General features: G+C 38.1%; 1 protein-coding gene across 5 annotated transcripts in view; it reads right to left on the bottom strand.

Annotated features, from left to right (window-relative positions):
• Nucleotides 1–23,580, bottom strand: part of ROCK1 (Rho associated coiled-coil containing protein kinase 1) — an 86,422-nt gene that overhangs the window by 17,169 nt on the left and 45,673 nt on the right. For all 5 annotated transcript variants that reach the window (XR_009967449.1, XR_009967450.1, XM_062632871.1 and 2 more), the window contains 14 exons: nt 21,945–22,011; nt 17,914–18,002; nt 16,335–16,383; nt 15,640–15,775; nt 15,176–15,267; nt 14,804–15,050; nt 9,943–10,049; nt 8,228–8,378; nt 7,206–7,366; nt 6,154–6,338; nt 5,415–5,484; nt 3,949–4,043; nt 1,993–2,158; nt 310–403 (listed from right to left, as the gene is read on the bottom strand). Coding sequence is in view for 3 of the 5 variants with exons in the window: in XM_062632871.1 (XP_062488855.1) it covers nt 310–403; nt 1,993–2,158; nt 3,949–4,043; nt 5,415–5,484; nt 6,154–6,338; nt 7,206–7,366; nt 8,228–8,378; nt 9,943–10,049; nt 14,804–15,050; nt 15,176–15,267; nt 15,640–15,775; nt 16,335–16,383; nt 17,914–18,002; nt 21,945–22,011 (1,709 nt within the window). In the remaining 2 variants the exon portion in view is untranslated. The remainder of the gene's footprint in view (nt 1–309; nt 404–1,992; nt 2,159–3,948; nt 4,044–5,414; nt 5,485–6,153; nt 6,339–7,205; nt 7,367–8,227; nt 8,379–9,942; nt 10,050–14,803; nt 15,051–15,175; nt 15,268–15,639; nt 15,776–16,334; nt 16,384–17,913; nt 18,003–21,944; nt 22,012–23,580) is intronic.

Here is a 23,580-nt window from a genome sequence, read left to right as displayed (position 1 = left end):
CATCTATTTTTCCTCCTCCATATTCGTGTTGCATCACTTGATGTGTAAAATACAAATACAATAGCAATAAAGGTTACCAGTTTAATGCTACTATAATGATGGAAAATGACCAGAGGGATATATATATCAGGAAGGCACCAAGATGAAATGCTAAAGACAACATAGATATTTTTCAAGATTAAAACAATGACTATGATTTTTTATCAAGCCCCAAATAACAGGGAAGATAAACAGCAATGTCTTCTCCCATTTCCCATTTTGCCACATATGCTTCATAACAGATGAATTAAAATTCCAAATACGACATACCTTCTTCCTGTTTCTTAATTTTTTCACTGATCTCTGAATTTTCCTTTGTTATTAAATCAACATCTTTGGTTAACGTGTTATTAGTTTCTTCCAGCTAAATGAAAACAGACACATTTTAAAATAAAGAATTCTTGCCATCAATTCTAAAAATATTTATAATACTATTAAATGCCCTTAAAATTCTAACAGCCATTTGATTGGAACACCTTCCTCAGATCGTATATAAAAAAAATCTGCTTACCTTTCAAACTTGAGTTTAAAAAAAAAAAGTAGTTCTAAGCTGTCTTGATTTACCATAAGGCTCAAAATACACCTGTCCCAGAAAGAATTCTTTTTCTTTTTGGTTACCTTTGCAGAGCTGACAACAGTGCACTACAGAAATGAAAACCCAACTGTGATAAAATTAGATTGTTATTGAATGTGGAAATTTCCCATGAATTTCTGGTACTTTGGAAGAAGTAGTACCTAGAAGCCTGACCCCCTGAATACAGACAGAAAAGCAACTGATAGATGATACAACTCTAGCATTCAAGGCTAAAGTAGATATATGGCATCTGCTGCCATATATTGCCATGTATCATGAAAAATAGGTATAAATTAGCATAGTAAAAGAACTAAATTTGGAGTAAGTCAGAGCATACACAGGCAAATATGTACATAGGTTTACAAAATAAAGACCAGAAAGGAAAACCATTACACTCTCAGTATGTTAGCTGCCACAGTCAGGATCACTCCGTCAGCCACTTAAATACATATTAAAAACCAGACATAACTGCATTCCCCAAAAAAGGTTTTGCTTGAAGCCTATAAAAATTGTGTCTGACAAAATTATTACAATATCTGAAACCAAAAACCATACTGCCAAGAAGGTATTCCAGTCTTCTAAATGCTTCTCAAGAAATGGTGGCAATCCGGAGATTTCCAGCTTATCAAGGAAACATGTAACAAACACAACTTCTGCTATCTTCAAACAGAGATACAGTATCTATAGTAGCGCTAATAGAAAACTTTAAGCAACTGATGCAAGATCAGTTACATCTAGAGCTTGCTGAAGTGTTTTAAAGAATCACAGGGGTGTAAAAAATCTCCATAGCTGACGCTAAATGGGAAAAAAACAGTAAGAATAAAATAACTATACTATTTAAATGTCTTTAACTGAAGAGTTTCATCAGTCTTGTACTAATACACAACAGCTACACTATGAAGTACCATCAAAAAACAGAGCTTGGGGCTTGGTGGGGTTTGGAGTTTTGTTGGTTTTCTTTGGGGGGGGGGGGGGTGGTGTTTGGTTTTTTTTGTCCCCCCCCAATTTTTTTTTTAATAGATTACACGTAAGAAACTCAAGACTTAAGTTATTTTACAGTAAGAGTCTCTACAGCTCCACAAATTTACAAGATTGAAATAATACATTGGGCAATGACAAGAAGTGACCAAAAAAGGCTTAATAACTGAAATAATGACATTCAGTTGATTTTCATTCTGGCTTCACCTCAGATGTCATCAAGTCTACATTTCTTTGGGAGTTCACATGATGGGATTGACATGTTGAAGGTTCCAAACAAGTCCAAAACTTTAGTACTTATCACTTATGATGACAGGACTTCATAAATTAAAATGGAAGCATAATTTTCTGTTTTCAGCTGGAAGATATATATAGATACTAACTACAGTGGAATAATTTACCCTTCTGATGATGCTGTCCTTGTCAGTCATTTCTTGCCTGTGTCTTGATGCTGCTTTTTTGCTTTCCTGACTTAGTTCAAAATACTGTTCTTCAAGGAGTGCTCGTGCTAACCGCTCCGACTCAGCTTTGGTTTCAGCTAAATCCAACTGGGTAGCGAGCGTTTCTCTGTAAAAAGAACATGAACATTTTGTTCTACACAGAACATTCAATATTTTCAGGAAGACTAACAAACCCAAATTATACCACTCCACCGACTGTCATTAACTTAGTTTCTTAAGAAAAACAAGATTTACAAAACCACACTCTGTACTGTATTTTTTGATGGTCCACACAAGCTACAGCAGCAAGTTTACTATAATTCAATTAAAATTCCAATCTCCCATGAAGCACCAACCCTTAGGAAAGCAGGTGTGACAAATTCTCCTGCCTCTGAGGAATAAAAAAAAAAATTAAATTGCATGTACCGTGCGGTCCATCAAAAGATACTTAAACCTATCAGTTTTATCTGTTACTTCAGACAAGATTACTGCTCACGAAGATGTATGCTCCACACCATTTTAACACTAATGAAAACTGCACAGTTTCTGAAAACATACAGTGGTTCTCTAGGCAACTTTTTGCAGAAAAGCTTGCAAATTCCATCTGCAGCTGGAGAGGCAGGGGCATTAACTTATGTGCAGAATTTATTCAATATATACACATCTGATCAGTTCAGCATACAAGCTGAACTTTCTTGCTCATGCTTCAAGTACCGGCAGAGCTCTTTATATGTGTCTCCAAAGAAACCCACACAAAGCACAGTGACCAAACTAGCACCCAGGAGTCAGATGCACCCAGCAACAGGTGACACAGCCCACAGCATGCAGAGACAGAAGTGGCAATCCATGACTGCAGTATGGGCTCATGACAGAGGCCCTTTCTGCACTGCAAAATGAAAAGATATACACAGTGAAATACATATTGGAGTCCACTGATTTGATACACCTGTAGCAGATATGGGCCTCTACTACAAAAAGGTAACTGCTGAAGTATACCTTTGTCACAATTCCCAGGGAAAAAAAGGAATCCATAAAAATAAGAAAAAAAGAAAGAAAAAAAATCAAAAAAAAACCAAGGGAAAAAAAACAAAACAAACAAACAAACAAAAAAAAGGAAAAAAAAACCAAACCCAAAACCACACCACCCTCCCACCTCCTGCCTTACTTTCTTTTAAAGTTGGACCCTACTCCTGAACAACTTTGCACAGACAGGTGTTTTCCTCCTACATCATTTCTTTCTCACTTCCTTTACGCATCGAAATGCGTCATAAAGACTGTACGTAACATCCTGCTGATGCTCAAGTAGAACAATTAACACAAACTTCAGAAGAGAGAAACTCGTTTCATTCATAAGACTACAGTCTCCTTCAGAATCAATACATATTAAATTAATAAATTGGAAAACCAAGCTTAAATTTTTTGCATTATTTGCTGACTTAGAAAATGGTGCATCGCAATTAATCATTGTTGGATTAACTGGTTTTCTGTAATCGGAAGTGTACTAAACCTAGAATTCAAAGTATTTTCATTACCTTTTCCTCTAATTATTTGCTATAGAAATATAGTAATTACTAAGATAACACAATCAAATAAAAAGGTTGTTACACAAGCAAGATGATTACCACAAATTGGAATGTTTTTTCAAATTTCTGCATCTAAATTCTCAGACATCATCATTCCCTTTCCAGATATTACATATGGAGTCCAAAGCAAATATGAATAACCACATTTGGCTTTGTAAGTCAGCATAGACAAAATTCAATGTATTTGCCATTTTACAAGGTATTATGGAACCCTTTTAAAGACCTGACTTTTTCTAAAGGAATTAAACAGTTAAAATCTGATTCAAAATCTTCATAAGTAAAACCACGCTACAGGGAAAAGCTTATGTGCATTTCAGAAACACAATGGGCATACTTTTCATTTTGCAATTCCTGCATTTTTCTTTGAGTTTCTTTATTCTTTTCATCAATTTCCTCTTTCAGTTCCTTAACCTGAGTTTTGTAAAGTGTCTGTAAAAAAAAAAGCATAAAGAATCATTAGTCAAATTGCATGTTAAATTCTTCATTGTTTTGGTACTGGATTCATTTGCATTTGCCAAACCCCAACACATGCCAGTACTGTCTTCAGTGACATTTCCTCCTTCCTCCTGCCCAAGATGCTCCTTTTCAGTTCCCCTTGTGCAGGGAGCTGAGGTGACCAGATTAGTTTTTTAATTTTCTAGTCTGGTTTCCTACACAGTTGTACAAGAAAACCAGATGACAAAAGGGAAGGAATGCACTAGGACTCAGCTGAGCACATCTCTCGGAGACAACGGGACAAAACTGCATCCTCTTGTAGCATCGTCTGAAAATGTCAGTCAAACAAGGCTAATGCTGTCCTGTGTTTCCACCTGTTATACTCTTTGTATCTATGTGTCTTAGACCATAAGCTGTGTACAAACTGACTTCTTCCAGATAACTCACTCAAGAGGTCTGTCTGACTTGCACGAATTACTTCTATTCTCAATTACTATATTGTTATTACTACCACCAGTAATGCTGAAAATTCAAATTTTACCTTCTACAGTAAAGTACTTTGCTAAATATTCAGACTGAAATGTCTCATCTGAACTACATGCTAAGGAATAAAAAGAGAAAACAGAGAATGAAACACAATACTCTAGGTCTTATTAGCAGTATATTATGGAGAATTGCACAGAAATCTGTAACACATAATGAAATTAATCATGTGCAATTTAGTAATTTTTATTGCCCCTTCAAGGAAGAACCAAATTTTAAAAGTACTTCCCAAAGTGAAATGAGAATGTCCATATTTACAAAAGTATTTGAAGGTCAGGCATTATACAGCATCTCATACCATTGCTTCTTTTCACAGAAATGAAACAGATAAAACTAAGTCTATGAAATACACATCTTGGCTACCTGAAGTACCAAATAAGGCTCTCAAAGGACTCAGGTCAGAGAACATATCTTTTTAGAAGGATAAGGAATACATGCAGAATACTCCTTGATCTATGGTTCTTAAATACACTTATGGTAGATCAATAGCATGGAATATATTCCATTAAGTATGGAGGTTTTGAACTGTCTACAAAAGATTGCAACTGTATCAGAAAAATGTGTTCTCCAAGCTCAAGATAGGAACTGCTCTGATGAATTCAGATAAGAGTTACTCAATATGTAAGATTTGACAAACAACTACAAAGCAACAGACTAGATACACTGTCTAATGTTCTCCATTTTTTGTTCCGTGCTTGTATTTTGCAAATTGTTGATTTATGTCAGGTAGTTACTTACATTTAAAAAATATTAATGTCAAACTACTTGCTGTTCAATGATTTCATGTCAAAATGTAGCACTCAATTTTTTTGCAAGTCTTACCGAAAAATACTGCTCAGCTTCAAGCTGATCCTGAAGCTCACGCATTTGACCTTCGTTTCCTCTGTACTGTCTTTGAAGCAATAAAGAAGGAAAGCATGTAAAAAAGTCAGCTACTAACAAATGACAAAGATTATTTCTAACCAGAACAGCACCCTACAAAGATCTTACATTTGCACTTTATTACAAAGACCAACAGTGTATCCTAAAAGTCTGATTTAATTACATTCCTTATTCTACCCTGATGATCATTTCGGTATGTAATTGAGAAGTCAACATTTCTCCATTTAGAGTACTTAAGTCACCTGAAGGACCATATGACAGAAGCTTAATTAATGAAAAATGTTTTTAGTCAGCTTAAGAAATGTTAAGAGAAATAATCAGGTTGTTAAAGGGGAAAAAAAGCTATTGACTCCCCTCTAGTAAAACTAAAAGTCCCACATGATTTAATTAGTATCACAGTCAACCATAAAGAAGGCAGTCAAATAAAAATGGCGCATATACATATATATGCCTTGACATAGCATGATGAGCCAAGAATTTTTCTGCATTATAGCTCATAACAAAAATATTCCAACACTGAAGGCTACATAGAGAAATCATAACATGCAGCTAAAAATACTCTTTCAGTTTAGGAAAAAATGCCTATGCACCAGAGAACTTTATTTGCTAATAGGAACAGGCAGAACAGTACATGTATAATTAAACAATTTTTTCCATTTTACTTCAGATTTTTACTTACTTAGCAAGTTGAGCCAACTCAAATTCCAGTAATCTCTTTGCTTCCAACAATGTATTGATTTCCTGTTTCAGCTGCTTCTCGGAACCCTTCAAGTTATCTGCTTCAAAGGCTTGTGCCTTTAATTCATTCTGTGCCATTATTCGCTTATTGGTCTCTTGTTCTAGCTGAAATGTTAGATTCTTTACCTAAAAGAGAAATAGTTCAATTTAGGAGCATTTGCTGAATAGCCAGTTCCATGTGGTTGAAAGTGTTTCATATATGGATTATTTTATTTCAAATACCATTGCCTAGATGCTACATGTTGCACAGTAGTAAAGATATTCCTAAATCTCCAATCACTTCAGTGCAACAATCTTACGGAAAGCTGCTGCCCTTACAGAACGTACTGATATGACACTGCACGGTAATAAAGCTTCCCCATACTTAGGTTATTTTAAAGTCCTAAATGTGTTTTATCTTATCTTAAAGGTAACAATGGAAGAAACACAAATTGTGTGCTGAAAGGTCCTGCAATCCTCTCTCTGGATTTCAGATCCTGAAAACTCCTCATCCTAGAAAGAACCGCAGCCTACCAGCTATATAAAAACTAATTTACACAACAGGTGTTGGAACCTTCATTCCCAGTGTCCTGTAGAGAAAAAGTAAGGATGAAACTATTATTCTTAATACCTAGTTTTCACACTCAATATTCTAATTGCATTTCCTTGAACAAATGTTTTTCTGGAAAATGCAAACTCAGAACTGCAAACCATCCAAACCCATCAGACTACACAGTCAAATTCACAAGCAAGTTTTTATTTTTAAAAAAGAAATTGAAACAACAACAACAAAAAAAAGACATTATAATAAATTGACAGCTCAAATATGTAAGGCATCCAAGAGCTAAGAAACAAGCAGAAACTACCTAGCACTATTTAGGCCAACAACTGTCTTTAGTACTAAGAGAAGTGTATTACACCGTTCAATGTAAGTGAATTTAATTTTCCATTTCCCAGTGCAACTATAATTTCTTATTTATATAGAAAATTGCTAGCAATGAACATTTTACTTACTTCATCTTCCAGTCTCTCCTTTTGCTCAAGAAGGTGTTCCAGTTTGTGCTGAGATTGCTTCAAGTCAAAGTCCAGCATCGAACATTGTTTTTCAGCTTGAACTATTCGATTTTCTGCCTTTTCTCTTGCTGCCCTCTCCTCCTTTATTTTTTTTTCCATTTCTAAACAAGATTAAGAAAAGAAAAACAACAAAGATGAGTATGTAGCTTCTGCAAGAGTGCTTGTGTAAACACAGTCTTAAAATATTCCAATAATTTACAGGTGCTTTTGTTCAGCTATTTAAACTCTTTGGCTGTTGGACTGATTACTGAGTAAAAACTTCCTGGCATTATTGCAAGAAACACTACAAGAAAAAAAAATATTCCAATTGGCATTCAAAGCACTGGGATATTATCATGACAACTGAAATGCGGATTCTTGAAGTAATCATTGTGAAATAAAGGCAACGTTTCATTTCCAGGAATGGATAGTAGAGCAAAAGAGAACAAATGCTACCATTTGTGCTAGCTTTCTGAAAAGTTAGAGACTATGCATCTAGGTACTGATGACATTCACAAGGAAAACCTGATGTATTCAATTAAGATGTCAAGACACATCTTTTACTCATGGATATTTATATATAAAAGAAACTTCACCACTTCAGACAAGCCTGACACACCACCAGTATTTTTAATGCAGTTACACAAGAGTGAATGCTCCTTGATAATGCATTCTTTCAATGTTGTTTAGGAATGACAGGATTTCAAGATCCAATAGCTTTTTAGAAGCCAAGGAAGGCTTTGACTGCAAACCAAGTAAGATATTCAAAACATTAAGAAATAATGCAATTTTTATGGTATAAGTACCAGGTTAGACAAAACATTTAAACTGTGTAGTTTTCTGGTTTACAATTTCTATATGCATTCTTTATACAACGGATTAAATACCTGTATAAGAGTACTACATTATAGATGATGTGTTTTAAGATATAATCAAAATAACTTTTATTACGTATTTAACCGCAACTTGCAAGAAACACTTACCACACATTGCAACTGATCTTGCCTCCTCTATTGACTGATGTTTGTCAGTTAACCGGGCTTTAGTCACTTTGTGTTCATTTACTTCCTGTTCTAACCGGTCTTGTAATGATTTGAGTTTGTAGTTCAAGTCTATTTCTAAATTATTCTTTTCCTAAATACAAGAAAAAAAAAAGTTACCAGATTTCTATAATACCTGAGGGAATCACATTTCCTTTCTTCCCTTTTTCAGTGTTTATGTTATGAAAAAATCCATGTTATTTTCCATGCTTAATAAGGAATGGTAGCAGACAAAAACTGTACTTAGTGCTCTGGAAAAGAATTTATTACCTTTTTTCAGTAGTGTATATATGTGTAAGATAATGGAAATATACAACTAATCCACTGACAACATGCTCTGGGTTCAGCAGTAGCAGTCATTTTTCTCCTTCTTGGTAGCTGGTGCAGTGCAGCGTTTTGACTTTCGGCTCAGGAACAGAGCTGATAACAATGATGTTTTGGTTTGGCCAAGGACTTTGTGAGCCTCTGCTCTGCCAGGGAGGAGGAGAAGCCAGGAGGAAGCAGAGACAGGACACCTGACCCAAGCTAGCCAAAGAGGTATTCCATACCACAGCACGTCATGCCCAGGATGTAACTGGGAGTGACCCGGAAGGGCTGGGACTGCGGGGTTGGAGGAGGTATCAGTCAGTGCTTGGTCGGGCTGGGGGGCCGAGTTATCGGTCGGCTGGTGGTGAGGTGTTGTATTCTCTTCCCTTGTTATTTCCTTTATCATTGTTATTATTGGTGGTAGCAGTAGTGATTTGTGTTATACCTTAGCTACTAAACTGTTCTTATCTCAACCCGTGGGAGTTGCATTCTTTTCGATTCTCCTCTCAATCCCTCTGGGAGCAGGGGGAGGGAAAGAAGGGGGGGAGTGAGTGAACAAGTTGCCTTACTGGGTTTAAACCACTACACTAGAACACAGAGGATGAATTTGAGTTATTGTTACCTGGATGCAACTCTTATGTCACTACTGGGACTGCCAGCCATTAACAGTAACTCATGAAACAAGCACTGGAGTTGAGCTTTGAGAGACAGGGACTTGCTTTTGGACCGCTGCTTCAAATAACACCAAGTGAGAATAATAACTGCTTGCACCTTCCCTTATAGGTAGTCATATCTCTCTGGTTTATTTGGATAGACCACGTGGTACAGCAAGCCTTTACCCGACCTCAAAGCACAGAGCTAACTATGTAGCCTATCTGGAAAAAGGGTGCAGGATTTCCTTTTACTTGTTTTTCCATGCGGGGCAGGGATCAGAGATACCAGGGGAACATGCTACCACTGAAAGAGTTCAGCTCCAAAACTGATCAAAAAGTCTGGCACTGATCCAGCAAAATTAAAATCCCATAAAAGCAGATACTTAAAATTTCATGGTTTTAACAAGTTTAACTCTCTGCAGCAACAGGCAGGCAGGCAGAACAAAAATTATTTGCTATTAGCAGGATCCTTGAATCAGTGGCAGTAAATGACAAACACTAATTTTATGCCCAATGCTAGAAGAACTGCTTGAGGACTTGTGAGACCTACCATCTTGAGACTGTAAGTTAGCACTGTTTAGTTAATCAATTTAGCACAAGACTAATTTAGAGAAAGAACACAGGATTTAGCAACATCAAAAAATACTATGTGAAAATAGTTGAAAGCTGACAAAGAACATCAGCCTCAATTTGCCATACCTTTTCTGAATGATTAAGCATATCCTGTGCTTGCTTTCTTTCTGCTTCCACTCTTTCAAGATTGTTTTTAATGTTTTTTACTTCTTCTTGTAAAGTTGTAATCCGAACTGCCATAAGAAATTAAATATCATTCAGTATTAGTTACTTGACTTCGATCAACAGGCCTTTTAAGCTTTACCGATTTCTGGGGCCCTAAACTATTTACATTTTCAATTTTTTCAGACATAAAAAGGCTGTACATTGTAAAGGAAACTGATTTTTTAGCCACTTTTTATGCATGCGATTAGTAACAATTCACAAGAAACAATCACATGCAAAATTTGCACCCACCTTCCATCACTTCCAATATCTAATATGAAAAATTTCTTCCATTAATCCAAGTTCTGCCATGCTATGTAACAAGCACCCTTTCTGGTGTGAACTCCATTAATATATAGATAAGGCACATTACACAAGAAATCATTCTCACATGACTCTGCAGGTACTAACGTAATATGTATTCACCGAGGAACTATTCCCCATCCCCCCCAGCATCTGGCACAAGCCCCTGTCTGGCATCAGAAGCTTATATTAAATACTAAGTAGAATCACAGAATGGTTTGAGTTGGAAGGGACCTTTAAGACTATCTAGGGGCACCTTCCATTATACCAGATTGCTCAAAGCCTCATCCAACCTGGCCCTGAACACTGCCAGGAACAGGGCAGCCACAGCTTCTCCAGTCAACCTGTTCCAGTGCCTCACCACCCCTACAGTAAGGAATGTCTTCCTGATACCTAACGTGAATCTACTCTCTTTTGGTTTAAAACATTGCCCCTTGTCCTGTTACTACAGGCTGTGGTAGAAAGTCTCTCTGTATCTTTCTTATTATCCTCCTTTTATTATTGAAGACCACAATAAGGTCTCCCCTAAAGCCTTAGTAGTAACAGCAGGAGTAGTGTGTGTGTGTGTGTGCATGCATGCACATGCAAAAGTAGTAGCATATAAGCTGAAGCAGTAGTATATATTCTTATGCTGAAGAATTTGCATTAGCTCCTTTCAAATAAATGCACAAAAAATATTTAGGACTACTCCATATTATGCTTATGGTCAAGGAGGCTTTAAACTAGATGTACTGGGGGAGGGGGTCATCATTCCATTCCAACACACCCAATCAGTTGCCAGCACCTATAATAAATGCTCGGAGCAATGTAGAGATATCCCAGCCGCTCCAGCCAATGAGCAGGCTTCAGTTGGAGCTCGGCTCAGATGCCTCTATACAAATGCCCGTAGCACGGGGAAAAACAAGAGGAATTAGAAATGTGTGCACGTCTACGGGAGTATGATATAACAGGCATTACAGAAACATGGTGGGATGGCTCCTGTGACTGGAGTGTTGGAATGGAAGGTTACAGGCTCTTTAGAAAAGACAGGCCTGGCAGGCAGGGAGGCGGAGTTGCCCTTTATGTTACGATATGCTGGAGAGTATGGAACTCTGTCTGGGGACAGGTCAGCAGTCCCCAGAATTTGTGGGTCAGGGTTAAAGGGAATATAGCTATGGGACACATTACTGTGGGGATCTGTTACAGACTGCCTGATCAAGGAGAACCTGCGGAGGAAGCACTCCATAGACAGATAAGAAAAGCCTCACGCTCGTAGGCCCTTGTTTTCATGGGTGACTTCAACCACCCTGACATCTGTTGGAAGGACGGCACAGGCCGGCACAAGCAATCCAGGAGGTTCCTCGATTGTGTAGAAGACAACTTCCTTCTGCAAGTAATAGAGGAGCCGACAAGGAGAGATGCCATGCTTGACCTCATGCTCACCAGCAGAAAAGGGCTCGTTGGAAATGTGACTCTCCAGGATAGCCTTGGATGCAGCGATCATGAGATGCTCGAATTTGAGATCCTCAGGACAGCGAGAAGAGCGTGCAGCAAGCTCACTGCCCTGGACTTCAAAAGAGCAGACTTTGGCCTCTTCAGGAACCTGCTTAGGAAGGTTCCATGGGATACAGCCCTAGAGGGCAGGGGGGCCCAAGACTGTTGGTTGATCTTCAAGGATCACCTGCTACAAGCTCAGGAGTGTTGCATCCCAACCAGAAGGAAGTGCAGCAGGAGGGCCAGGAGACCTCCTTGGATGGATAAGGAGCTCCTGAGCAAAATTCAAATGAAAAAAGAGGCTTGTAATAAGTGGAAGCAAGGACAGGTGGCATGGGAAGAGTACAGGGATGTTGTCTGGGAAGCTAGGGACCAGGTTAGGAAAGCTAAGGCCCAGTTAGAATTAAACTTAGCTAGAGGTATTAAAGATAACAGGAAGGGATTCTACAAGTACATAGCAAATAAAAAACAGGAAGCTCTTGGGAGAACTGGCTACACAGGATTTGGAGAAGGATGAGGTTCTGAATGACTTCTTTGCCTCGGTCTTCACTGGCAAAGGCTCTGACCAAACCACCCAAGTCTTGGAAGGCAGATGTAGGGACTGTGAGAATGAAGACCTTGCACCCACTGTAGGAGAAGAACTGGTTCGAGACCATCTTAAAAATCTGAACGTGCACAAGTCCATGGGTCCTGATGAGATCCATCTGCAGATCCTGAAGGAGCTGGCAAATGAAGTTGCTAAGCCGCTGGCCATCATATTTGAGAAATCATGGCAGTCAGGTGAAGTTCCAAACAACTGCAAAAAGGGAAATATAGCTCACATTTTCAAGAAGGGGAAAATGGATGACCTGGGGAATTACAGACCAGTCAGTCCCACCTCCGTGCCTGGCAAAATCTTGGAGAAGATTTTCCTGGATGGCATGCTAAGACACATGAAAATCAACAAGATGCTTGGTGACAGCCAGCATGGCTTCACTAAGGGGAAATCCTGCCTGACCAATTTGGTGGCCTTCTGTGATGGGGCTACACAGCTGTTGGACAGGGGTAGAGCAGTTGATGTCATCTACCTGGACTTGTGTAAAGCGTCTGACACTGTCCCACACGACATCCTTGTCTCTAAGTTGGAGAGACATCAATTTGATGGATGGACCACTCGGTGGATAAAGAACTGGCTGGACGGCCGCACACAAAGAGTTGTGGTCAATGGCTGAGTGTCCAGCTGGAGACCAGTAACGAGTGGTGTCCCTCAGGGATCGCTGTTGGGCCCGGTCTTGTTCAACATCTTTGTCAGTGTGGACAGTGGGATTGAGTGCGCCCTCAGCAAGTTTGCCGATGACACCAAGCTGTGTGGTTCGGTTGATACGCTGGAGGGAAGGAATGCCATCCAGAGGGACCTCGACACGCTTGTGAGGTGGGCTGATGCCAGCCTCATGAAGTTTAACCATGCCAAGTGCAAGGTCCTACACCTGGGTCAGAGCAATCCCAGGCACAGCTACAGGTTGGGCAGAGAAGAGATTCAGAGCAGCCCTGTGGAGAAGGACTTGGGGGTGTTGGTTGATGAGAAAATGAACACGAGCCGGCTTCAGTGTGCGCTTGCAGCCCAGAAAGCCAACCGTATCCTGGGCTATATCAAAAGGAACATGACCAGCAGGTCGAAGGAGGTGATCCTGCCCCTCTACTCTGCTCTTGTGAGACCTCACCTGGAGTATTGTGTGCAGTTCTGGTGTCCTCAACATAAAAAGGACCTGGAACTGTTGGAACTAGTCCAGAGAAGGGCCACGAGGATGATCAGGGGACTGGAGCACCTCCCGTATGAAGACAGGCTGAAAAAGTTGGGGCTGTTCAGCCTGGAGAAGAGAAGGCTGCATGGAGACCTCATAGCAGCCTTCCAGTATCTGAAGGGGGCCTATAGGGATGCTGGGGAGGGACTCTTCATTAGGGACTGTAGTGACAGAACAAGGGGTAACAGGTTAAAACTTAACCAGGAGAAGTTTAGGTTGGATATAAGAAGGAAATTCTTTCCTGTTAGGGTGGTGAGGCACTGGAATAGATTGCACAGGGAGGTTGTGAATGTTCCATCCCTGGCAGTGTTCAAGACCAGGTTGGACGAGGCCTTGGGTGATACGATTTAGCGTAAGGTGTCCCTGCCCATGGCAGGGGGGTTGGAACTAGATGATCTTAAGGTCCTTTCCAACCCTGACTATTCTATGATTCTATGAAATACAGTATACAAAAATATACATATCAGTTCAAATACATCTGCTTATAGTATAGCCTGCTTCACTTGGTTTTGACGTATAATGAGACAACCTGGCAATATATAAGCAAATACAAGATGGAAGACGATGAAGTCTTCCTAAATATTATGTTTTTCTCATTCATTTTAAATTTGCTTTTATAAACAGCTCTATGCATAACTGAATTACATAAAGCTATTTGGTAAATAATAGCAGAGGACCTTAACTCTACACTCCTGGGAAAAACATCCTTTTTCCTGCAGGCTGCTGAATTGCATGCGGTTAAAAATGCATTTTGAAGTGCACAGAATTGTTTTCTCCTGCCATTTGTACGTCCTGCTCTTAGTCTTGTTTATAAAATAATGCAGAAGCATCATAAAAGAAAACAAATGCAGTTTAACAACAGAAGAGCTTTCTCCACACATGAAAGTGCAGGGTATGGCAACTTGGCTACTGCAACAAAGCAGTAAAACAGTGTTCTGTCTTCTCTAGCACTGTATTAGCTTTTCATATTTTTGTACTACTCAGACTTTTAGTCAGGGCAGCCCCATAGACTTGTAAGTGGTGTTTCCCACTCTTTGATTTTGATATTTTCCCTCCCAAGAGCTGCTCAGACATCATCCAGAAGCCAGACCCAATCTCCAGAAATTGCTCTTTTAAGTCACACTTGATTTGCAGGTTGGCTTTCCTCCTTTTCTGTAACTGTACTTTATTTAAAAGAGTAGGGTCACCATAACTTTCTTGGTAAAGTATAAATACAGAAGAATTACCCTGTAGTTCACCAATCATTTCAGATCCATGACTTCTGTCCCTTCGTTCCGACTCCAAAGCTGCTTGAAGTTGGTAATAATCTTTCTCCACCTGCAGTTTTGTGCTTTCTAGAACTCTGCACCTTTCCTGGAGTTCTCTGTTCAGTGATTCTACCTGACTTAGTGACTTGCTCATTTCTGTGTTACCCTTTCTCAGTCTTGCTGCTGTATCTGATTCTGTCCTCAGCAAATCATTCGCTTCTTCTAGCTGTTAAAACAAAATAGACAAGATTATCAAATATAAAAGTTATCTGGACCAGTTTTGCTGTACCTGAATGCTCGATACTGCTTCTCAAACAAAAAAAATACAGATGATGAACAGAAGCAACGTACTTGTTTTTGTAATTGTGTTATCTTCTCAGTTGAAACTTGTGAATGCTGGTTGATTTTTTTCAAGTCTTCCATCTGATCTTTTAGCGTAGACACTAAAGAAAAATTACAGCATTATTCAGCTTTAAAAAAATCCTTAGGTTACCTGTTTTGTTGTGTTTGTTGGGGTTTTTATACAAACACACTCAAATTCTTGGCATATAATAGGTCTTTTGTTGACTTTTTGCTTCTTACATACATTTCTAGGTCAAATTCTGTGTTTGCAGACCACCACCACATGCTGTAGAGAACAGAATTTGGAAATAAAGACAAAACTATTGTGTTCAAATAAAAATAAGCTCAAAATTTATGTCCATTATTTAAAAATATTTAAAGTTGCATAGCACTTAAGATACCAAGGAAGTGAATAATTCCCCAAAACACATCATACACTTCATCAGTGTCAATGTTTGGACAACACAGCATACCTTCATTTTCCACATTTCGTCTTCTTTCATTCTCTTGTTCAATTTTTCTTTGGTAGTCATTTATCTTATGTTGCAATACCATCTTTTCTTTCTCAATCTGAGACACTGTTGATTCCAAGTTCTTTCTTTGATTTCCCTAAAATGAAAAGCATTCGTATTTTCCATTTACATTTTAAGGAATGATCCTCAGACCATTATCTCTGCAACTAATTAATCAAGGAAACCAGTAAGTGAGTTTATGGCTTCCTTTAAAACGTTTTCAGAAAAGATAGCTTTTTTTAAGTTCTGCATCACAAATTAAAGAAATTACTAGAAAAGTTATCATTAATGTGATTATAAGTAAGTAGCTATTAAAATTCAGAGACAATATAAGGACTCAGAAGAAAATCATCTGTACATTAACCTTTAGAGTAACTGGTTTGGTAAACTACAGAAGTTGCGATGAGTTGTGACAAAGCAAAACATCTAGCAGGGAAAGCAAAATTCAGCACGACGTGCAGAAACAAAAACGGTTTTGAAAATTTGCACAAATAAAAGTGTAACTTCCAATGCTACATTGTCGGAATGTGATGGTTTCATCTCAAATTAAATCTCAGGACCATTTTTTAATCACAGAAGAGATATCTTAAGTCATAAAAATATTATCCACTTTGTTTACCCAACTAAGAAAGGTTCACTGAGGAAAAAAAACTTACTTCTTCATCCAGTTCTTTCATGATCTTGTCTAGCTTTATGTTTGAAGATCTGAAAATAAAATCATTTATGTCATATTTGAGAAGGATACATTATACATAATGGCTTTCTAATGAAATAATTTGGGACCATTACTAAAGTGAACATTTATATTTTGGCTACTGCTATTTTGTAATAAATATCTGCATTAGAACAAAAAACAATTACTGGAAATAAAATATATTAAGTATTTGTCAACTTCGCTGCAGATTACAGGTGCAAAACTTTAGGTTCTGTATTTTCTCCCTTAATCTCCAAATATAAAACCAGTTTCATGTACACAACAGGTTATCCTTAAAATTATAATTCCCCAGGAAGCTGCTAGAACTTTCCCTAGCTGTCAACTTCTCAAATAGCTAAAAACGGTTCATTAATTCAACAGCTCCCTATTGTGGATAAAGATACTCGAATAATATTATTTGAAAGTTTCTCTGCTGAAGAAATATACTAGAACATAGTATGACAGAGATAGCGAGGTGCATAATGAAACTTCAGTTAACTGACATACCCATTGCATTTTTGTAGCCAGCTATCCCTCTTCAGAGAGCTAACAAAAAGGACCCTGGAAGGTATAATAAGTAGCAATATAACCTATCTACCAAGTCTGCAGTAAACAGTATGACATACCAGGACACACTGTTGTGCTCTGACAACTTGAGTAGTACTGCAGGAAGACAGTTACTAAGTATCTTTCAAGCAATGTACATTCTGCTTGCGGAAAGCAATCACATCATATGAACAGCAAAGCTGTGTTTAAGGAAGGAACAGTGTCAGTGTCACACAGTTCAAATTCACACTGGACCATTTTGGCTACCAGTTAACACATAAGTAGTCTCTACAGCTACACTCTATGGTCCTAACACACAAGCCTAAATTTTTCTTATATCTTATGCCTAGTGTTGCCTCCGGGCTTTATTTAGCCCAAGAAAAGACTTCAAAAGGAGAAGCTAACTGAATTTAGTCGGCATGGAATCAGAGTAAAGATTTCTAATTATCAGAAAAGAAGAATCCCAACTGACTGTTCATGTAGCTTATGGAATAGGCAAATTCTCACTTAATTACTTCTTCAACATAGTAGAAACAATATTTCAGAAAGCAAATGGTTGTTCTTATCTATCAGTCACCAGAAAAAAAAAGAAAAAAGAGAGGAATGTGTTTTCCAGTAAGTACCACATATTTAGAAACCAGACAATTAGTTTTAACAATCAAATACATGGTGTGTATACAGTATTTTTAAATCAGCATGATCATTATGCACCTCAGTCCAATAAAACATCAGAGATAACCAGGTAAACGCAAACATTCAAGTGTTCAGAAAGAAAATTTGTTACATGGGTGCCAATGAAAACAAAACATTTTCTTCATACTATATCCAAGAAAACTAAACATTGGTTTAGAACGACTTAAGCTTGTGTTTGGAACTCCCTTGAAGAATTACAGTACCATTTTTAGTATTACTCTGGTAATCCCTAAAGCAGTAATACAGAACTGAAGTGCTACATGTACCTAAATTACGTATACAATGTTAGTTCTAAGTCTCACCTGCATTTTTGCTCCATTTCATCCTTCAACTGCATTTCATTATGTAGTTGTTCTTCCAACTCATAGATCATCTTCTGCATGTTTTCCAGCTTTAAATATATATTTGTACATGAAAGAACATGCATTAAATTTTAAAACTTCAAAGAAGCATTTCAGAATATTCAGTGCTGCTTACATTGTATCACAACTTACTTCTATCTAAGCAATTTTTTTTTATCCTATTAAAATGTGATACCCCCCCAAATATATCTAAAAAGTTAATTACAAGAAATACATTTACTATTACACAATTTTGTCATCTGCATGCACATAAAATTTTAGGGTTCTGAGTAGTTCTGTTAAAATTCACAGAGTTAAGCTAAATCAAATCCTTCTTAAGTACCTTCAGAATCAGACTAAAGGTATTATTGCAAAGATAAAAGAAAGCCTTTTAATTATTCTCAAAATTTCTTTTTCCAGCATGAACCACCAGATGTATTTTGCAATGCATCTTCAAGCTCTCAAGTTCAGGAAGAAGAACCAAGCCTGTGAGTTATTAGGAATGGGGAGAAAATGCTCTTGACATATAATTAGTCAGAGATCATTTTTCCAGCTAGCTTTGTACTAAGGTTGGAAAACAGTAACAAACTTCAGACGTTAATGCAGAACATTACGGTATAGAACGCACTGTTTACCAGCAAGATAAACTCAGAAATTCATTCTTTTCATGTTGTCTCAAAATATCTACCTTCTACTAGATCTCTGGGCACAATAATCCCACTCCAACATCAGCAAAATCCTGAATTAACAGCAAGATGGTGTCAACTTTGAGGAACCTCATTAAGTCAAGCCTGTGCTGATTCACTCTTTCAAGCCTTTTGTCTGACCTTGTCAGGATTTCAGCCTTCTTTAGCTTTCCCACACTTACCTCAACAGTCTTGAACTGCATAGAGAACTACAGTCCAAACTTAAGACTCTTTTCAAAGAAACATAATCAAGTGGTTCTGACCCTTTGCTTTCTTGTTCAGTGTTTTAACTTCAAAAACTCAATTGCCTGACTCCTCACACACAATCATCCTAGAATGAAAAGCAACAGAACATTTCCTCCTACCTCTGCCTCTTCCTTTTTTTCCTTTTCCCACAATATATGCTTACAGAAACTAAAACTGCTCACTAAGATCATGAAGAGGAGACAAACTATGCTTGTCTTCATTCTTTCTTGACAGCAGCAATAAGTGTCCTCAACAGGGACTGCCCTCTGGTACAGTCCTGAAGTAAGATGCAATTATACACTTGGAGACATATTATAGCATGCTTTATCTGTATTAAATGAGAAAATTATAGGTGAGATTGGTTTTGCCTACTTTCAAGCAGGTGTTTTTCTTACTTGCTACTTTCAATCGGTTCTCCTTCCCATTTTAGTAGGAAATAAAAGTATGGAGCACACAGGTACTCTCAAGAACTGGAGATCCTTTCTCATCACCTCCTTTTTTTCTTTCTTCCACCTCCTTAAGCTGCTCTGAAGCTTTCAGATAAAGAACAACAATAAAGAATGGCAACTGGGAACTAACCAGAAACTATGTATTTTATATACCCACCACTATTCTATACATTTACCACTACTTATTACAAAGCCTTGAGAGAGCAAGGAAATACTGGAAGAAATAGACTTCTCAGCACTTACAGAACAGCTCTGGAAAACCAATTACTGGTGTGACATACAACATAACACTATGTGGATGAGACAGTGGTTGTAATCAAAAACCACAGAGATGGCCTCCAAATCTAAACTTCGAGGAAAAAGGAAGGAGGACCAGTATACAACACATTGATCTCCTTGGTACAAACCACTGAGAAATAAAGCAAGAAGCAAGACTATTTACAGTCTAGCTCTCACTTTTGTAAAAAGAGAACACAGCTACTGCACAAAAATAAAGGATAAAGAAGTTTCAATATAATTGCTCTTCCATTTCTTGGTTACTCATTTTACAGCCCCTCCAGACAGGCTGCATAGAGGAACTAAATGAAACAGATGAGGAACGGGTCCAAAGAGACATCTGGCAACTGAGACATTTCTGTACTGAATCCTACTAGTTTGGACCTCTAGTGCCTCCTCTTGCTTCTTTCTGTCTCTGGATTCTTTCACAGTGCTGTACCTCAAGGAGCCTCTCTAAGCTTGCTGAGCAGCCTAATTATATTAGCATGAGACAACAAGCTTCCAGAGAAGTTTTGCACAATTTGATCTCAATAGATAAGTTAGTACCTTAAGAAAATCCTGAGTTACAATTAACTCTGTATAAAAGCATTCTTTTAGGTTTCAGTTTGTTAAGTTTCCCTTTTGAGTATGAGGCAGGGGAAGAAATGACTATGGGAAAGCCTGCCTACAGCACAGACGCTGACAAAAATCCCTATGGAACTGCCACACTTTTTGTTTGTTTTGTCATTTTTTGGGGGTGGGGGTTGGGAGGGATTGGTTGGTTGTTTTTTTAATCACCGCAGCACAACACAGCTGGTTCTGCTCCCTGAACAGTGAAGAAAACCAAAGATGCAGTGCAAAAGAATCTGTTACTCTCCTTTTTCTTAATATCTGAACTGTTCACATATGGTTATTGTAGCATTAAACCCAAATTTGGCGTTTGAAATTCAGTTGAAGGACACTAAATTCCATTTTTTGTCCAACTTCATGCCCTAATTCTGTGAAGTTTTACACGCTTGCAAAATGCAATGAATTTCTTGGAAATTTCTGGCACTCAGTCCCTCCCAGAAGATGCTCAGTACTGTGCCAAGATACAGAGACACCAGGTAACATCCTGTGTTATATTTCCAGAATTAATTAATTTGCTAACCATGTGTCAACATTACCGTTTTCATTGCAGCATGTAATGAAAGAAAAACAGCTGAGAAACGACTGTAAAAGTACCTTGTAGTAATGACTTAACATTTACTTAAACCCTTCTGTATCACATCCTTCTAAGAGCTTCACCTCCCCAAACTGCTAAAATCACAAGGCATTCAAATACATTTGACAATATGGACAGGACTCTTGAGGGTTCTTAAACTACATGCAAGTGCCTGTATCCCACTAATTATGCCAAGTCCATTTAGTAACTGTTCAAAGTCAACCAAAAGCCAACACACAGCTTTAAGTATCTGCAAATATTTTAAAGTCTGGGTCTGTTTTAAATTTCACTGTACCAACAGCCAAATGTTTATGAGGAAAACATTTATGGAACAGATCAACACATATGAAGAAATTAACACACTTCAATGCTTAATCAAATCAGCACAATAAAGTTTATAATCAGGTCCTCTGCCCTTTACAAATCTTCTCGGGGTAATACTACATATCCTTAAAAACTTTTTATTGCAAGTTTAAAAGAAAAGGAACCATACATTGATACCTGGTTCTCTTCTACTCTAAATGGAAAACATAACAGAACAAAACAAAATCATAGTCAAAGCCAAGAAGATTTAGAGTTAATTACCACTTTCTGACAATGTTTTCTTCTGGAAAGACTGTAATTTGTAATATATATATATATATAATAGCTTGTGGGGCACCCTTAGGATGGAGCAGTTTACCCAAGCTTCATACATTATCTGCTACATCCCAGTTAGTTCACAGGAAGTCCAGTTCCAGAGTTAAAACTGGTGGGGTTGCGGGAAAGCTCAAGCTTCCCACCACACGTCCAGACTCCATGGTTGCCACAAAGCCAGCATATACCTAGGATCTATAAGGCACTCTAAAAACACTGCACAAACACTTTGATATTTCTAAAGATAAAAAACATGAATCCAGCTCCACAAAAGAGTATGCTGTTTCAGCTGTTTTATCCCAATTTAGGAAAACCAGTGTTACATGAAGAACTGAAATACTGTTTTTCCAATAACTTTAATAGGCAGGCCATACTAAACAGTTAAAATTTTCCATTGATAAACCATATTCCAAGCACTAAAATTATTTAATACATTTACAATTCAAACAGTTTATTCCCATATATGCAATAGATTCTTTACTAGGACCCAACAAAGTGAAAATCAGTGAGACATACCACACTTTTGTCCACACTGGAGCCTGTTCTGTTGTCATTGGAATTTTCTGCAGAGACAGCTAAATACCTGTAGCAAAATTTAAGAAGTTTTATATTAAAGACTTGTTTAAAAGCAAGGTTATGGAAGAAAACAATGTCCAAACACAATACAATCATCCTAAAACATAACACCCAGATTTTTTTGCTCCAAAATGTAGATAAACAAATAATAACATACTCAGACTTTTTCAGGTCTATTATTTAAGATTTCAGCATATTTAATTGGAAAATTCAAATAATTTACTGTAAAGTATACAGCTATGCTTGAAGACCATCATAAAAAAGGATTTCTGCCAAATACTAATACAACCATTTTTATTTTTTTAATAACCATTGAAAAAAACGTTTGCTTTCCATGGTTACAACACTCTCACTGGCTTCCATCCCACAAATATTTACTCAGGCATTTATGCAGCAAGTAGCAGCAATGAAGAGAACTCTGCAGATTGTGTAACTTCCAACAAAGTTACTAGGAGTTCCACACACAAAAAGTATGTCCTGAAGCCAGTGCTCCGATTTTACATAAGTGTTTACCAAAAATACCACAAAATTCTGTTTGTCATGATTCTGAAAAGTCAGAGAAATAAATACAAATTACTATCTCCAAATTCCTGTGGCATTTGATGTCATATTCTTGGCATAACTGAGCTAGAGAAATGTAAAGTGTCTCTTACTGCAACTGGTTATATGAGGAAAAGCTTTACAACATATGAACTGAGGAAGATGAACACAGCATCCTTTTTGTTTCACACATGTATTTTCATATGCACAAAAACCTCTCTAAAAGATCAAGGAGAGCGAAATCAAAGACATCTCCAAACCATGGTCAAATTAAACATCAAGACTGCTTTCAGACAACCAAACAACAAAGAGGAAATGCAACAGTAAAGGGCTTTCCGTCTTGAGTACAAGAAGCCACTATATCTTGCACACCAGGGCTGTGGAGTAGTGAGAATGTGATACTTGAACTGACACAGTACCAGCTCCATCAGAATCCAAAACAGAACACACAAGCCAGATGGGGCTACAAAGTGTTCTCAGACAGTATTCCAAAATCTGCATTATAGGCAAAGTTCAGTAGTAAACAACTGTCGTGGTTTAAACCCTAGCCAGACAGCTTGTTCACTCACTCCCAGTGAGTGGTGCCAGGCTGAGAGCAATCGAGGACTGCCCCCCACCCAGGTCTCTCCCCTTCTCCGCTCCCAGAGGAACGGGGAGGAGGATCGAAAGAGTGCAACTCCCACGGGTTGAGACAAGAACAGTCCAGCAACCAATGCACAACACAAATCACCACCGCTACTACCAATGACAACAATGATAAGAGAAAATAAGGGAAGAGAATACAATACCACCGGCCAAGAAACGAGTCCAACCCAGAAGCCCGTGTCCTTCTGGGTAACTTCCCAGTTACCCCCCACCACGGGCATGATGTGCTGTGGTATGGAATACCTGCTTGGCTAGCCTGGGTCAGGTGCCCCATCTCTGCTTCCTCCCGGCTTCCCCTCCTCCCTGGCAGAGCATGAGCCTCACAAAGTCCTTGGTCAGGGTAAACATCACTTAGCAACAACCGAAAACATCGGTATCACCAGCACTGTTC

The sequence above is a fragment of the Pezoporus occidentalis genome, unplaced genomic scaffold, assembly GCF_034315485.1.
Source record: "Pezoporus occidentalis ecotype Australia unplaced genomic scaffold, CSIRO_AGI_Poc_V1 ctg4, whole genome shotgun sequence".
In the NCBI taxonomy this organism is placed as follows: domain Eukaryota; kingdom Metazoa; phylum Chordata; class Aves; order Psittaciformes; family Psittacidae; genus Pezoporus; species Pezoporus occidentalis.
This window is presented reverse-complemented; position numbering and strand designations above follow the sequence as displayed.